General features: G+C 31.3%; 2 protein-coding genes across 4 annotated transcripts in view; one reads left to right on the top strand and one right to left on the bottom strand.

Annotated features, from left to right (window-relative positions):
* LOC111045779 (probable phospholipid-transporting ATPase IIB) overlaps nt 1–4618 on the top strand; it is a 39476-nt gene extending 34858 nt beyond the window's left edge. For all 3 annotated transcript variants that reach the window (XM_022331235.2, XM_039420919.1, XM_022331236.2), the window contains one exon: nt 887–4618. The gene's annotated coding sequence lies outside the window, so the exon portion shown is untranslated. The remainder of the gene's footprint in view (nt 1–886) is intronic.
* Nucleotides 4619–7364: 2746 nt separating this feature from the next.
* The window catches only part of LOC111045780 (type II inositol 1,4,5-trisphosphate 5-phosphatase), a 42414-nt gene continuing 31940 nt past the window's right edge, over nt 7365–17838 (bottom strand). The window contains exons 11-19 of the mRNA XM_039420924.1: nt 16554–16689; nt 15599–15778; nt 15212–15308; nt 14337–14474; nt 13760–13857; nt 12753–12933; nt 11059–11186; nt 10631–10742; nt 7365–8465 (exon numbers count right to left, since the gene is read on the bottom strand). Of these exons, the coding sequence (XP_039276858.1) occupies nt 8305–8465; nt 10631–10742; nt 11059–11186; nt 12753–12933; nt 13760–13857; nt 14337–14474; nt 15212–15308; nt 15599–15778; nt 16554–16689 (1231 nt within the window). The 3' untranslated portion in view covers nt 7365–8304. The remainder of the gene's footprint in view (nt 8466–10630; nt 10743–11058; nt 11187–12752; nt 12934–13759; nt 13858–14336; nt 14475–15211; nt 15309–15598; nt 15779–16553; nt 16690–17838) is intronic.

Here is a 17838-nt window from a genome sequence, read left to right on the forward strand (position 1 = left end):
GGATACAAACTGACAACCATTGAACTGTATACGTAAAATAAAGTATTACCATTTCAATACTGTTTATTTTGGCTGATACTGTACATTAAACTTATGTTATTAATTCTCCTACTTATTGAGTATGAAATACGATTTTCTATAGGAAAAGCAACGAATTGCAGCTCCATGAGAAATAAAGTTATTCACTCACTTGAGAAACGATAAATCAATTTTAATTATCATGGTTACATGGTAGGATTCTTCAGTTGTAGAATGAGGAAATTACTTCAATTATTCTTGAACTAGGCACAATCATTCACTTATACAGAAAAATTGAGTTTACTTCTCATGGAAACAAACTGTTCGTCCTCATCCCTCTTTTATAAGAGTGAATTAATAATCATGATACCATACGGTTCGTAGGACGATCTCGATATCACTTTCATGAAATTATTTGACGCGATTTTTTGCATCTAAAAGTAAGTGAAATAAATAAAATATAGGTTCAAATCTTTTATCGTGTCAATTTGATTAATGGAGTAGGAAAAATTACTGTTTATAGGCCTATCATACAAACTGTGATTATATTTTTTTTCATAATCTTCTATTTTATAAACTTGAAAATTCTGTCTCAAGTAGCCTATTTTATTACTTACTACTTTAGTACAAAAATGCAAGAAGAAATTTTGATTAGTGCTAGAAAAAGTACTAGAGATATTAAGCTCTATTAATATTACTAGCAGTACTATTACTTTTAGTACACACAAGTTGCTACTAGTAATATTTCTGTGCATAAAAACTCATTTGAATTCCAAGTACAAGTAGGGTTCTGTAGTGCATTTTCATTGGAACATTTAAGGAAATATTTTTCAACTGATTTGTGAAATTTGTTTTTCTTGTCTGACAGTATCTTCCAGTATTGCAGTTGTGGATGTGATTGCGCTGTAACATCAGTGTAGTTTGGAACTATTTCCTTCTGAGTTGGAGTGAATGGCTGTTGGCTGAAATACTCCCAACAAATGTGTATTACTATGTGATGAAATTAGAATTCCAGTAATGTATCAGTGAAAATGTAAGTTGAAGGACCTGAATAATTATGATGAGAATATTTATATTTTATAATAAATTTATGATAATTAACATTCAATGTTGTGATAATATTTTAGTGTAAGAATTATAATATATTTAACTGATGCATTTGTTCATTTCAATAAAACCAAAGCAGAGTAGTTAAACTGTGTTGTTTTTCATCTGGGTTTGGAATCCTTTTCAAAATTAAAATAGTTGATCATGAAGAAATAGAAAGGAATATTTCTCTATGGCTTGTCTTGAAATCTTGTATAGATTGAAACAAGGGGTTTTGAAGCAAATAATCACAAAAATACTAGTTATCATTATTGTTTATTTGACATAAAATAGTACAAGCTTATTATACAAAAGAATATTAATTCATTACTTTCATAATATTCAAAAAGCTGAATATTCATTTCACTATCTTCTAATAAAATGCAAACTTATCTTTTACAACCAATGTGGTGTTCTCAGGTTATATATAAATCCCTATTAATGGAAACATGATAAATTATAAATTTATAATATGATTATAAATTATCTATTGTGGTGCTCATAATCTGACTAGTGACTTATATATTAAGATTTTATTTTACATATCATCAATTCTAATATAATAATCTCAAAGCTACAGTAAAAATTATCATTACTAGAGCCAATCAGGAAGGCAGCCCTTGACAAGAATTATCTAAAAAAATCTTTGAAACATTTCATTTCAAGGTAGAAATCTTTACTAATAAACAACCAATTCGTACTATCTCCCTATCATTTGGAATCAGTAATACAGAAGGTGCTAATAAAAGCATTATGACAAGAATAAATTACGTCAATCAATGATATTATTTAATCATTATGACAAGATCATGCCTACAAAATGAATTAGATGTTGTTATAACATATAAAATTATTGTTTCCGCAAATAATATTTGTAGGAGAGAATAACTCAGCTTACATAATTACTTTCTATTTAAAATATTCTAAACAGCACATTGATACTGTTGTGATTTTAATTACTTGTCAATATCAAAATACATTTTTATTTTTGGATTTCATATTGTGTAAGTTTTTCTACAATATATTATTTTTTCCTAATTATATTGGACAATGGGCTCTTAATAAGCCTTCCTTATTAGCTCTATAACTGATATTATACTAGTTCATACCAGTCCCTAGTAAATCCTAACGACTTGATAAACTGAAATTAACTATCCAATAAAATTCCAAAAACACTTACTGTACTATTTTTAAACCTTGGAAGGTACCAATTTTTTTCAATTATAATATTTCTATTTGAATTTATTCTACGGTTGATCAGAAGAGGAAACTTATATGATCGCCAAACGCCAAAAAACTAACATACTAAATTAATCTGTAATCTATGTTCATTTCAAGACAAGTCTGCTATAATCGCAACAGGCAGTAATCATATTTCAATTACCAATAATAAGCACAAGGCACTGAAGCATTTCAATTCATTTTTCTGATATGAGGATTGCGTACTGTAGAACTTCATTTCTCAAATAGTTCTTAAGAAGTCGTACGTTGTTTATTATTTATAAAAATAAATCTTTATGTAGGAAATTAGCACTCGGTTTTCTGAAGGTTTCAGATATCAAGGAAGAAAAGTAATAACTTCATATTATATTGGAGCGAACAATGTTTTGCCTTTCGTTTATACAAGCATAAATCACAATAAACAATCAACAGTATTACTTCTTCAAAAATGATGTATTATTGTGTACGGAAAATACATTTTGATGCAATCGATTGTTTGCACTTGCAATATTTGAAATCTCAAGGTTGGAGGTATTTCCATTCTAGTTAGAATAGTCTGATATTATTAATTATTTGAAATTTTATTCCTAAAATCTCAGCATAATCGGAATTTTAAAACCGCATAAGGAGTTACGTTACGGTTTAGAGATAGAATCAGCTATGAAAATGGACGAGAATAATCATTTTTAAAAAGTTCACTTCACTGTTGATATTTTGGTAAAAAATTATTTTCTTCAAGTGAATAACTTTTTTGGTAACATCGCAATGGGTAAAACCTTTTGATTTCATTTTAAAAATAATCTATTGTTACATTGATAAAAACAGCCAAATTATATTTTAGGAATATTAATTTCTTGAAAGTTGACCAGTAATAGAAGGTTTAATAGATTGAATATATCCAACAATTGAAAAATTATCGAAATAATTGTTGAATATGTTTTGCTAGACTACTAAAAAAATCACTCTTATAATTTGTTATTTCAGAGCTATCCAATTTAACTGATCTCTTTCTACCTTGATATTATTTTATGGCCTATTTATATTATTTTATATTTCTCAGTTCTATTTTGGCCTAGAAAAATTCGTAATCTGTTGAACTTCTTCCAGCCATTATAGGTTATAGAATGCTACAAAAATTGAAATCAAGTGATTATTATTTATAAACGAATAATTGAAAAGTACTACTTTATGGAAATATCAAGCTAAGGTAAGTTTTGAGAGAGATGCTATAATTAAGATCGTAGATGAAATGATTTATCATATACATATTTTTTATCTAAACATCTAGATAACAGGAATAGGTGAAAAAAGATTAGAATTTGAAAAAAATCGTCAGTAAATTTTTGATAAAAGTAATCTTACGAGAGAAAAAGAATAAAATACGGACATGAAGACTATAAAATTGTTTGAATTATGCTTCTAAATTTTGCATAAATTTTCAAGTTTAAAATTCGATCGATCATAATTATTGAGATTAATATAAAAACATTCACTCTAGAACTGCCCATATCTCTAAAAAATACTACATGACAAATTCTTTTAAAATTTAACACGCTAAAGTGGATAAATCATTAACAAGTGCAATCAAGTTAATATTATAAAACTGATAAATCATGAAATTCTTTTTATACTTCATCCACTTTCTAATAACGCTTAAATATTTGACACAGTATTTATCAAACCTCAATGAAACGACTTCTACTATTTACTAAATAATATTATTCTTCATTAGAAGGTTTTTAAAATTAATTGTTATAACTAAACAAATACGTTAATACTTTGAGAAATCAGGGAATATGGAGTGAAATCTTAACAAGTCTAAAATATAAAATTATTACGTATAAGTAGTGCTACACTAGAAGTACCGCCTAGAAATGTTTATTCTTTTTTAATTTTTCTTCTCTAGAAAGAAAAAATCTCTTTATAATCAGCTCAAAGTTTTTTGAGTTATCTTTATTGTCACACAAAAGTACCGTACTGATTTCTTTTTACCCAAAAACTATATTTAAGTTATTATATTATCTAATTCGTACAGTACAAATAACACCTTCAAAATAATGTGATCAGGTTTAAATAATACAGAAAACAAATTTTTGCAGTAGAAAAATTCTTTGTTATTATTGAGAAACACTGAAATATATAAATTGATGAAAAAAATATACATATAACTGGGAATAGTACAACTGGGTTGTGAATATGACTAGTGTTGTAGAAAAAGCTATAGAAAAGTTAGTGTGGGAATACGTATTCCTATTTATACTGCAAAGACAGTTTCCATAAACCATTAAATGGTTTTTTATTCTCAATATAGGCTATTTAGTTCATACTTTCTTCAAACTGTGTAGGATTTCTGGAATGGAAAATGATAAATGAGGCAGATGACATTTTTCAGGTAACGAAATTGAAAGTTCAGAATGCAAAAACAATCCAAACTTGATATTTACTACTTAATTCAAGATTAAAAAGTTCAACAGATTATTTTGAAAGTTTGTTAATTACATCAAAAAACCCTTATTTAAAAGTAAGTAAACTTACACTTAAAGTTAGATGAGTTTAGTTGACAAACTTTCAAAATAATTAGTTGAATTTGAAATTATATTCCCACAACATTTCCAGACAAGAATCTTATTTTTAGCTGGAGTTACTCAATTTTTACTCAAGGTTAAGATCAACACGACGTTTTCATCAGCGTCACATAAGTACTGCAGATTAACAACAATAATAAGTTATGAACAATTAATTTGAGCTTCATATTGAAACTTAATGGTTACTCATAAATTAGCTTTGTTACCATTCTGTAACATTTTAGAAAGTATCAATAATGTTGTACTATATAGGTTTAATACTATATGCAAGGGTCTCTATTCTAGGTGTCTACAAAACATACAATTATTATATTATTATTTTTTAAATTCGAATAAATTGATGTATTTGCTATGCTTATAAATTAATAGAAGAATGTGAAGGATGAGATTCTAACATTTATAAACACTCATTCTTTCTAACTAAAATACCAGAAATCATATAACATTATTATCCCCTTTTATATAAAAAGACTTATGTAAAATCAATCATAGTCAATGTAAACGTTCTACTGGGCCAAGTAGCATGCTGTTAGCTGTCCTATAAGAACAGGTTTTATTTGTGTTGAGCAAAAATCGTTAGTTGTGTCTAAAATATAAATTTAAAATTTATGGTGGCGCCAAATCTTTGTTTTTTACTAAACTTCTTGTACCAAATAAGGTGGCGGGAGATTTGAACAAAGCCAGCGGCGCTTTGCAGGATGGTGAATTTCAATTTAACGACTCCTTCAGCCTAAGGACTGCAAGGAAGTAAAGTAAGTAGCCTACTTGAGGTTACAAATTATGAGTTAAACGATTGAAATTGTAAGCAAATAATCAAGAGTATGAGAAATTTTCATACAGAATCTCAATCTGCAATATCTCATGCAGAACATGCTGAAGGTTTACTACAAAAAAAACGAAAGATCAAACGTCAATTATAAACTATAATTCGGTCCCATCGAGCTGAAAATGGTCACTAAAGGTTATTGATCAACTAGATAGCCGTAGTATTTGAAAGTTTAAAGGAAATCAAAGCTACCACAAATATTGATATAATTTGAAAAGTTAGAGCTGGCGCAGTTTATGTTTTATCATGTTGAAAAATGAATGTCGTCGATCATCGAGGTGTTAGGTGGGGTACGAACAGAACGGTCAAGTCGATATCTAGCTTTCAGGGTAGGTCGCAATCGACCTTCATGTAACACAAACACATTATAGAGCTTGGGAGTGAACAGTACAGTCAAGATTCGATTTCCGTTCAGCACGATCACATTCAAATGGTTGTATCGTTAACAGCCGATTAGTAACACGATCTAAACAGAAATCTACACCACAACCCACTCGTTCTGTTCGTATTCCTTTAGTACTATTTATTCATTCTATATTTGTTTCAACACATTCACCGTATTTGTTTATTACTGCAGCAAACTGCATGTCAGTAATGGTCTAATTACGATTGAATTCTAAGCTACTCTATGAAAACAGTTCATATTTATATAGTCCAGTCAATATAGACATGAAAAAGGGGGTGTGCTTGCAATTTATATTGTAGTTCTGATTTTCTAATATATTATTTGGGTACATAAGAGAAGTCCAGAACCAATTTCTTCATGCAAAATTTCCTTGTGCTAGATACAGGGTCGCCCCAAAACTTCGTATTTTCGGCTCATTTTCAGCTATTTCTGTTATTTTCAGCTATTTCTGAATATAGAAATTGGCCATTTTTTGTGTATTGGAATATGGGCTACTCAACAATAAATTTTCCACTTTTCGACCGAATTTGACTTATGATGCATGATTTTGGACCGCCTTGACGAGCCGAGAAGAATGAAGTGTAGTACGATAAAATTTGAGCATTGTGTCAGAAGTTATAAGTGTTTGAAATTTTGATCCTTGAGGTGTCCTTAAGCGCGCCTCTCCACTAGGAAATACTGAAATGAAGTGCATCTAACGGGTGATTCTGATAAAACATAATCTTATGAACTTATGTCATTGTGCGAAATATCAATGTGAAGACTATTTAGTTGGTTGATGGTTGAAGCTGAAAATTAGGTGTTTTTCACAATACAAGGAGCATTGTTGTCAGGTGTACCTGGAAATCTATATGAGATAGAGAGCGCTTCCTGATCTCAGATTGTAGAGCACAAAAATACGCCCAGAGGGATTTTGAATTATACATCTAAATGGTAAGAATCGGAAGATATTGTTGATCAAAATCTAGAATTCATCAAAAATTGATTTTCTCTTCAAATTTCACTCATTTTTGGAAAATCATAACTCAGTACTCGTTGGAGATAGAGAGTTCCGAATGATGTCAATTCATTCAGAATTTTATATTCTAGAAAAAAGGCAAGAGCAAATTTTTCTGTCCGATTACGAGATTTGGCAGAAATAGCTGAAAACTGGAAAATGAGCTGAAAATACGAGGTTTTTGGGCCACCCTGTATCTAGCACAAGGGAAATTTTGCATGAAGAAATTGCTTCTGGACTTCTCTTATATACCCAAATAATATATTGAAAAATCAGAACTACAATATAAATTGCATGCACCAATGTAATAGTGACTGGACTAATAATGCAGAACCATATTATTTATCTTACATGAGTTCTAGCAACGCCAAGCTAAGATCAATTTCTACTATCAAAAGACCATATTTCCAATTGTCTTTGCTATTACATGCACACTGTCGAAAGCTGATAGGCTGAACAAGTTTTCATTCGAGAGGAGTTGGTTATCGAAGTCACGATACATTATATTAATGATAATTCAACCTTCCCCTTATTGTTAGGACATCCTATTGATTCACTTTTAGTTTTAGTACCTAGTTACAAATATGATCACATAATTATTATCTTCACTGATGTGTAATGTACTGTGGAATGAACTACTACTATTCTTAGTTTTGGCAGTTACATGTTATATGAAGCCATAAATGGCTAGTGCACTGCATAAATATGAATAATGTACTCATGGGTAATGCATATTTTAATTATATACAGTTTAGCAGCAACGAGTTTTTTGCTAAAAAGTTTTTTTTAAATGCCCAAAGGTTTCATTACAATGCAAATTCTAAACATAGAACAATTTGCCTGCTCGATTCTGCGTAATATTCCTAGTTTTTTAAACTAGAAACAATTTTGATTAAGATATAGTGATATACATATCCCTCATCTTATTAATATGTTCCCTTATAATATGATATAGATTTATTATATTGTAATATGTAAAGTCATACTTGTACACATATCTTATTTATATGGTCACATATTTTCAATGATGGGTATGTTGATGAAGATTATAAACTGATTTGATGATGAATAGTGGTTGAAAAAAATAATTATACTAGTTTAGGGATGACAAAATATGTTCTCTGATGAATTAGAAGTTGTTGATTTCCTCACAGTAGCAATAATTTTAGGAGCAACCGATCAGCTCGCTCTGGTCGTTAACTAGAAAGTGATAGACGAAGTTTGCCTTTTTGCGATCCAACGTCTGTTGGTTGGTCCGACTCCTAGTCGCCATATCACTTCGACTTCTCGGAGGGTCTCTCAGGAATATCGCACCGAACAATGTTGCTGAAAAGCGAAAATTATTATTTTCAAAAATATTGCGCTGGAAAAAAATGAGAAATACCGTATTGCACTAAACTTGGATGTTGAAAATATTTACAAATTTCGGTTGCTGAACCGAATTGCTATCAAGGTGCGTACAGATTTACGCGCTGCGCGACACAGAAACGGAACGCGAGCAGTAAGCAAGAAGATAGCAGGTACTTAGCGAATCATTGTTCAAGAAGTACAGTAAGTCTGTACGCAGCTTTAGATAATAGTAATAATTGTAAATCTGAAAACAGATACAAAAATTTATTGGAATTCAGAGTACGAAAATCTTGATTCTATATAAATTCAAATTTCCCAATTTCTACTGAGCTTTTTCTACTGAACCAAAACAATAAAGATGGTGGCAGCTAACGTCACTACAAAAAATCGAATCAATGTATCTATGAGCTTCAATTCTATCTTCTTCTTAGGGTGTCTGTCCGTTTCGAACGTCGGCTGATCATAGCCGATCATATTGGCTATGATGACTTTGTTAGTTGCGCTCCGGAACAATTGAATGGAGGTTTCTCCAAAACAGGCTCTCAGGTTGGCCAGCCAGGATATTCTTCTTCGACCTGGGGCTCTCCTGCCTTCTATTTTGCCCTGCAGTATGCTTTGCAACAGCTAATATCTGCCCTTATTGCGCATTATGTGGCCCAAGTATTGCAACTTCCTGAATTTTATGATACTAATCAGTTCTGGGGCCATATTCATCCTCCTTAACACCTCCTGATTGGTAATCCTATCAGTCCATGGTATCCTCAGGATTCTCCTATACAGCCATAACTCGAATGCTTGGAGCTTTGCTACTGCGTTTTGCTTTAGAGTTCATGATTCAACACCATACAACAGTACTGAGTACACAGCACTTCAGTAATCGAATCTTCGTATGCAAGGTGAGGTCATGGCTCTTGAAAACAGACCCCATTGTTATGAAAGCACTTTTGGCTTTTGCAATTTGACACCGGATCTCCTGAGAATTATCCCATGACTCATTAATCATAGTTCCAAGGTAGGTGTATTGTGCGACCCTCTCAATTTTCGTCTGATCAATGTACAGCTCCGCTCCTTGGATGTCATCTTTACTAATGATCATGAACTTTGTTTTGGCTGAGTTTATATCAAGTCCATAGGTTTTACTCGTTTCTGCAATCCTATCCATCAACTTTTGCAGGCCCTCTATGGAATCAGAGAACACAATGGTATCATCAGCATAGCGTAAATTGTTAAGCTTCTCTCCATTGATTGAGATACCTTCATTTATATTCAAGTGCTTCTCTGAAATGTGCTCTGAATATAGGTTAAAAATGATGAGTGATAGTATGCAACCTTGTCTAACTCCTCGCAGGATCTTCACCTGTTCTGTATGTTCTCCATCTACTCGGAGAACGGCTGATTGATTCCAATATAAGTTGGCTATAATTGTAAGGTATTTTCCATCAATCCCAGTTCTTCTCAAGACATCCATAATTTTATCATGTTGAACACGGTCGAAGGCCTTTTTGTAATCAGTCATGCAAAAACATTAAAACCCACATCTCTGCATCTTTGAAACAGAACCTGCACACCAAACAGAGCTTCTCTTATGCCCACAGCCTTTACAAAACCAAATTGATTGGGTGAAATTTGCTCTTCACATTTATGTTATAAATTCTTTTGTGAATGACTTTTAAAAACACTTTAAGCTTGACTCATTAAACTTATTGTTCGGAACTCTCCACAGGCTTTTGCACTTGACTTCTTTGGAATTGCAATGAGCTCTGACTCCAACCATTGATTTGGGATTTTTCCTGTTGAGTAAATGTGGTTGAAAATTTCGGTTATTGTCTTTATATTAACTTCAACAATTCAATTGATATTTCATCCGGTCCCGTTGCCTTTCCATCCTTCATCTGTTTCATAGCCGCCTTCACCTCTTTTAACAGAATTTTTGGTCCAGTGTCATATTCAAAGACAGGCTGCTGTATTCTGAGGTCATGGAATAAATCCTTTAAATATGTGAAGTATTGTGACTAAACGTGTCCTGTCTTGTCTTGACTAACTGGTGTGCGCCTAGCCTAACTTTTTATTTGAATTTATTCCAGAATAATAATGAAATTGATGGATAAAGGGAGAATTAATTTCTTTGATATAAAACTTACCGATTGTTTTGGCATCTAGTTCATTATCGGCGGAATGAGAGAGTAGCTCTTGGAGAAACGCGCATAAGTACAGGAACACGTTCTTTGTGTGTTCAGATAACTGCATGACAATCTGAAAAAAACACAGAAAAAATATTAAGTGATTTATTGTACATTACAGTATTTCACAATAATTGTTCCTTAACTCAATCATGTTAAAATAAAATAATAAAGATGCAGAGGAAGATAGAAACATTCCAAGATCTTGAAGAGTTCTCAAGATACGTACTATACAATAACATACTAGATCAACATACTTCTCAATTTTCAGACGTTTCTCCTCACAATAAAATCTCAGACATTATTTATTGTAAAAATATAGTCGCCTTTCTTCTCAAATATCAAAAATGGAATATAAAATCAAAATTTGAAAAATGGTAAATTTTTACCTGCTTGCACTGAAGATAGTTGCTAGAAGCTCCGAGACAGACGTTATGCAAATTATATGGAATGATTGGCTCTGCTGTAGATTCTAATAAGAGAAGTAGTGCCTCAGCAACAGAATGTACACTGCCAGCTGGTAACAATGAATTAAGGACTTTCTCAATTTCTTTTCACATTGATTATAAGTTTAAAGGTTTGTGATTTGTAACTTAGTACTTCTCATACAACTAACTGCATAGAATAAGAAAACAGGAAGTGTATTGTCAATTGCTGTTGTTGTGTGTTGGTTACACAGAAATATGTGTTAGTTTCAAAAAATATAAACCACAAAAAATGAATTAATGCTTATAATAAAGTGAATAATAAGAGAAAAAGTCTTTCCATTCATACAAAACTGAAACACTACAAGGCAGTTCTAAGATCGCAAGCAATGTATTGCAGTTAAACTCTTTTTAATATTGACGGAAATGGAATTGAAGAAACTATAAGAAGAGTTGAAAGAAGGATTCTTAGAACCTGCATAAACAAAAAACCATGTAGTTGACAATCAGTTCAGACTCTTTCCAAGAAAACAGATTTATAGAGAAATAGAACCAATAACTGACGCAATGCGCAAAAATATAATTTCTTTTTTGGACATATTATTAGAACCCCAGCGAGTTTGTTAAGAAGAATTATTGGAAAATTCATGAGTGCGAAAACAGACAGAGCCAAACACACAGACATTCCTTTGCTTGTGGAAATAAAAAAACATATAACTAAATTCAACTCAAAAATCGCACAATTTATAATGAAGCCATCACTCACAGAAAGAGGATCTTATCAATAAAAACAATTAAAAGAAGGCAACAGGTTTGTTCAGATGAATTGAGAAAAGAAAGATCTGACCGAATGAAAAGGTACTGGGAAGAAAAGAAGATAATTGAAGCGAATAAACAAAGAAAGAGGACTAACCAGAGACTACAGTGATCCTATGTGGTCATAAAATCACAAAAAAATAAATAATCAATAATTATACTTGATACGCCAGTCTGGTTAGTTCTGACTAGCTCGATTCACTAGAATCAGGTGAACGACACTGGCTGATTCGTCCAGTCATCCAGTCTAGTTTGCTTGAACCATTTCTGATTAACGTTACTACAGGTATGCCTAGACCACACTATCGCCAAGTCGCTGGCCAAGCTGGTAAACTTGGTCATGTTAGTCTTGCCATCCGCACTGCAATGTGACCATTTGTGGATGCTCAGCTGGCCACTCGCCTTCACTTGGCTGGCTCTCGCTCCACAAAAATCGGAGCGCTGGCAGACCACCCATCCACACTCTCACGCTCGTCGTCATTTGTAAGCTTTGGGCGAGAGTGTGGATGCGGCAGTAAAGTCAGCTCATGACAATAACTAATTTTGAAAAATATTCTATTTGAAAGAAACTATGGTCCGGTTGCACGTTCGCCTATCAAAATTAACCGCTGATGAAAGACGTCATCCGCTTCTCTCGTTACATTTAAGAGTGATTTAATCACCGTTCAGATCGAAATTAAACGTATGTTCAACCGAGAGCCATCCTGTTCCAGACCTCACACAATAGCATATCTCCCCGCTATTATCAGGTCAAACAGAAATAAAATGTTTGCTTATAAATTTAATTTTAATATAATTATATACTAATGAAGACAATATTTTCAGATTTATAGAAAGGATACGAAGCGGATCAGATGATCCGTTATCAAGCCAGTTTCTGATTAGAATGAGTTCGGAATGAAGTCCAGGGTGCTCGAACAGGTGCTGCTGCTTGAGGCCGTAGCGGTACAGGTGGTCGACTAGGAACCAGATCTCTTTCGGGATGGCGTACGGTTGTGACTGTCGTGTATCTTTGCTATTCTCCTTCAAAATAAAGCAAATGTACCTTAGTTTCAGCTGGTAGGAAAACTGAACAATTCGTTGGAATCAAAGTTTACATTTTGAAATTGATCATTCAAAAAGTCAAATTAATTCAAAAACTATCATTCAAATAAAGACTATTTGAATACTATAATTTCTCTATAAACTTCAATTTTGTGCTAACAATTAATATTTAGAATAACACAAAAACTAACGAAAGAACTCAACTCCAGAATATTTTTTTGTAAATCTCAAATTCATGACTTGATATGATAAATTACATCATTGAAACTTTGATAACATTATTGGTTCTGTCTAATCGGAATATTTTTCTTATAATTAGATCCAAGGAAATAAATAAATTATATTAATTATAGAAAGAAGACTCGTATGTCATTCAAATGACAATAAATTGTAAGTCATTGATTAATTATTTGCAAATGTCATTTCTTGAAACAGGAAAATTACATCTTATAGAAGAATAAAAATATTGATAACATCATCATGATTGATTCTACCATCGTCTATGTGCAAATGTAGGGCATCATCCTCAAATGAAATAAAACATTTATATATAATGATCAAGCAAAACTTATTCCAAGATTTTTTGATCACCTTGTATAAAAATGCAAATGAAATCAACACATAAATGGTTGTGATATAAAAACTGAACAAGTCTCTTCAACTGTTATTTTCATTCTTTTACGGTTTGATCTACCTACAGTTTCTAATCTTGAATAATTAAACCATCAAAACCAGAAACGTTTATCAAATAAAAACTCAATAATGCCTCACATGGAAATAATTTTAATATTTATACTGAACTCACCAATTCCATAAGTTTACCAATAGGCACTTCTCGAATAGGAACAGTAACATGAACTAGAGTTTCGATAGAAGATCCAAAACAACTCCTCTCGTAGGTCCCTGAAAAAATGTTAAAATTTTATGAATCTCATTTCAAAAGCTTATTCGATATTATTATGTTTAATCATGTCTGAATTTGATAAAATACTGTCCAAGTCTTTAAGCGTTGATAGTTTATTCAAACCTCTCCCAACATCAACCCTAACACCTCAAAGTGTTGTAGGGTTTCATAGCTGGGATATTTCAATAAATTATATGAACAGAGAAAAAGTCTTACTCCGAATAAAACAAAACTTCATAGAGCCTTCAACTAAACAGCAATAATAACAGGAGCAACGTAAGAAAATTCATACACTTTATCTCATCACGCTTAAAATGATCACAGTTGAAAAATGAACAAACAGCTCTATTATTGGATTTTAAAAAAATGTTTTACTGAAAGAGTCAATAAAGTATTGTTCGATCGAGTATTAGAAAACTATTGCAGATGTTCAACTTTAGAATCTTATATTCGATTAATAAATAACATTTTTACGTACCTGTTACAGTGATGAATATATCCTTGCCACCCTCAAGGTGTAATACTAAAATATCATACAATTTATCCTGGCCGGAATTCAATTTACATGCAGACTTCTTATCAACGTACACTTCAAGTTTTATATCACATTTTTCGCCTGAAAATTTGAAAGATTAGTTTTTCACAGTAATGAAGAAATTTATATTTGATTTTCAAATTCAAAAATTTTATGAACATAAAAATATTATTATGATCAGAGGTTGTGTAATAATGCTATTTGTTAACATAAACTACATGCTCTATGGAGGCTGGGATAGCTGACTGATTGGAGTGATTCTACGGAAGAAAAAGAAAGATTATAAATTTTATTTGTTGAAGTAGCAGGAAATATAATGAAAAACAATAATAGAATGGAAGTTTTTATTTGTTGAAGTAGCAGGAAATATAATGAAAAACAATAATAGAATGGAAGTTTTGATGAGTATGTTTGTAATCACGAGTTAATTGTAATCATTATGTTAATTTGTTTATATCAGATACATTACCTACAAACTGAATGGAGGCTGACATAAAAGGACACAGCAATTTATTTGTACCAGCAAGAAAAGACGGATTATTTACAGAAATAAATATTATTTCATCTACTACTATACTGGGTACTCTTTAAATCAATTTCTTTGCAGACCCACTACGGAATACAAATTGCAATAAAAATGCGTTAGGGAAGGAATCTAAATCACTACTCACTTATAAATAAATTATACATACATCATTCCTTAGTTAAAGACTCTTTATTTAATTTGATTTCATAACTAAAACTTCAAAATATTTTCATAGAGCTGAAGAATTTAAGTGCCTAGAAAATGGAAGCTTAGCAATATTCTGCCAACTTACCTGGTTTTATAAATCCAGTGTATGGCTCTATATGCAGCCAATCCTTACAATAACTAGTATCATCAAGCTTTTTTATAAATTCAAACTGGACTGGTACCTTAAAAAATAAATAAAATGCTATTACTATTTTTCATCAAATTACTATTATTCTACTGCGAGAGCTATATAAATTAGATGAACTGGATATTTCAAATAAAGGAAACTACAGTTTCTCAACATTTCTATCTGATACAATATAATTCGAAATGAAAACATTCAGAATATTGTTCCACTACCCACTTGGAACTATTTCCAAAGCTACAACGGTTCATCGATTGTAATAGAAAATAACAAAAATGAGATAATTTGATTAAAACTTACAACCAATGCAGAGAAAGTAATATTCACCTGTCCTGTGTTGGCAATGATGAGATCTTTTGATTGCAGCTCTAGAAACCTTAAAACATCGAATATTATTTCTGTGTTGTCCACCATCACTTGAGGTAGGAACTCATTTTCAAGCTTATCCAACTTTTTCATCACCTCTTCGTGTATCTTTCGGTATTTGACTTCATCGACTACCCTGATCTGAAAACAGAACGATTTCACATGAATTATTCCAACATATTACTTTAACTTCCAACTTAATACAATTATAATTTTTATCTTCATATATCCGATTAAAATCAATTGGTGTAAACATTTTGACGTTAAGATGAGCTTCAGATTAGAAATCTTACTCTTCCAAAAAAGCACTTCTTATAAAACTAGTCAACAACTGATAAAAGCATCTGAAAACACATTTTTTTCAGGAATTCTATCAGATTAAAGGTAAGATAGGACGTGTCCTACTTTCACCAATATTCATGTTGAACATCACCGGCTGTTGATTATTAATTTCTTAAAAGTTGAAATTATTAAATTGTTATTTCTGAGTGCATTGTCACAACACTTCAATGCTATTGAAGTTCCACTAGCCGACATCTACAATATGCCCAATCTCCAATAACTTCAATATGAAAACAGATTTCACCTATTTTGTATCTGGTTTCCATTACTTTTTAATTTTTATTTATTGCCTTGTATATGTCTTAAATTTCATCTCTATTTATGAATTTTATCTTAGATTTTATTTTGATTATAGCAACATAATTAATTCGACTTTAACCATAGCACCGTTTGTTTTATATAAATATAATTCTATTTATTCACTTTCTACTCATTACAGGTAATGCAAATTTTAGTTTTGTAGTATGTTTCTATACATTTCAATTCAATTTTTTGTAATTCTTCAAGTTATTGTATTCTATTCTGTCGACATGTGTAGGTTTCAAACATGAATCTTAGTAAGAATTGAACTGACCTCCGATTGGAAAACAGCGCTGACGGGTTTATGATCGCTGATGCAGAGCTGCGGGTGACTCCTGTAATGCTTCTGCTTAATCTGGTCGCCCTTCCACAGGATTCGGTCACACCATGCCGGCGCTCTATTCTTCTCACTACCAACAAACATTAAATGAAAGCACAGTTTAATTAGAAAAGGTGAGTAACATAGAGTTGTATTTTTCGTCATATTTATTTTTCTCTCAATTAATTCAATTAATTTGTATTGTAGGTATTGTAATTCTGTTGATTGAGGAGAAAGTTTTGGGATTTTCCCCTGTGCTCTGATATTGTTGTAGATAAATAAATAAAATGTTGCTGATATTCTTGCAGATGTTCAATTGAAATTATTCTTACGGTTCAACAATCTCTATCTGTATAATAGTTTAAATACTTTAAATGATATAAAGATGGAAAGTTAATGGTGATGGAATTCAAATTAATTTTATATAGCCTTGTAAGATGCAATATTACAATAATAATGATAAAATCGAAATTTCATCCCTATCCACTTCAACAATTTCATAATAATTGTGCTTTGTGACTCTCATTGGGAAAATCTGAAAAAATACTGGAAATTTAGAATGATCCATTAATTTTGAATAGGCCTAAATTATAAACATTTTTTAAAACAGATTTTCATCAACAGAATTATTCGTTCTGCCTTTTATTCTGAGACCTAGTAAACTACTATATATGGTTGTGTATTTCTGTATTTCATGCCATATCATATCCATCAAACTTCAAGCAGATATTTAATACTACAGTATTTATTTACATTTTACAGATATTATGATAGTTTATCTCTAGCACAATTTTGTGAATTGAGTATATTTTCGCAAACATTACATTTGATTGTACTACTCTTTTATTTGTTAAAGATAGGTAACTGTTATTATAAATGAAAATAGAAATCTAAGTACCCTTTTTAAAATTGTTTACTGACTATAAGACGCTTGCAATAGTATTTATTTAATGTCATATTATTCATTTTCCAATCACTTGATAATGGCATCATATAGCCGAAACATATTGTGAGTAAACAATTTTAAAATGGGTACTTAGATTTATATTTTTATTTATATTCAAGAGTAGCCCTAATGGGAAAAAGGTAACTACTGTTATTGTATACTGACCAGTTCTATGCCAGTCGCATCCGCTTGAAAGAGCTTATGCATTTTTTCCTAAATAAAAATATCAATCTTTTTGTAACGCAGATTATATAACATTATATAGCATATTATGAAGAAATGAAACGAATGATG

Source organism: Nilaparvata lugens, chromosome 2, assembly GCF_014356525.2.
Source record: "Nilaparvata lugens isolate BPH chromosome 2, ASM1435652v1, whole genome shotgun sequence".
NCBI classification, from domain to species: Eukaryota; Metazoa; Arthropoda; class Insecta; order Hemiptera; family Delphacidae; genus Nilaparvata; species Nilaparvata lugens.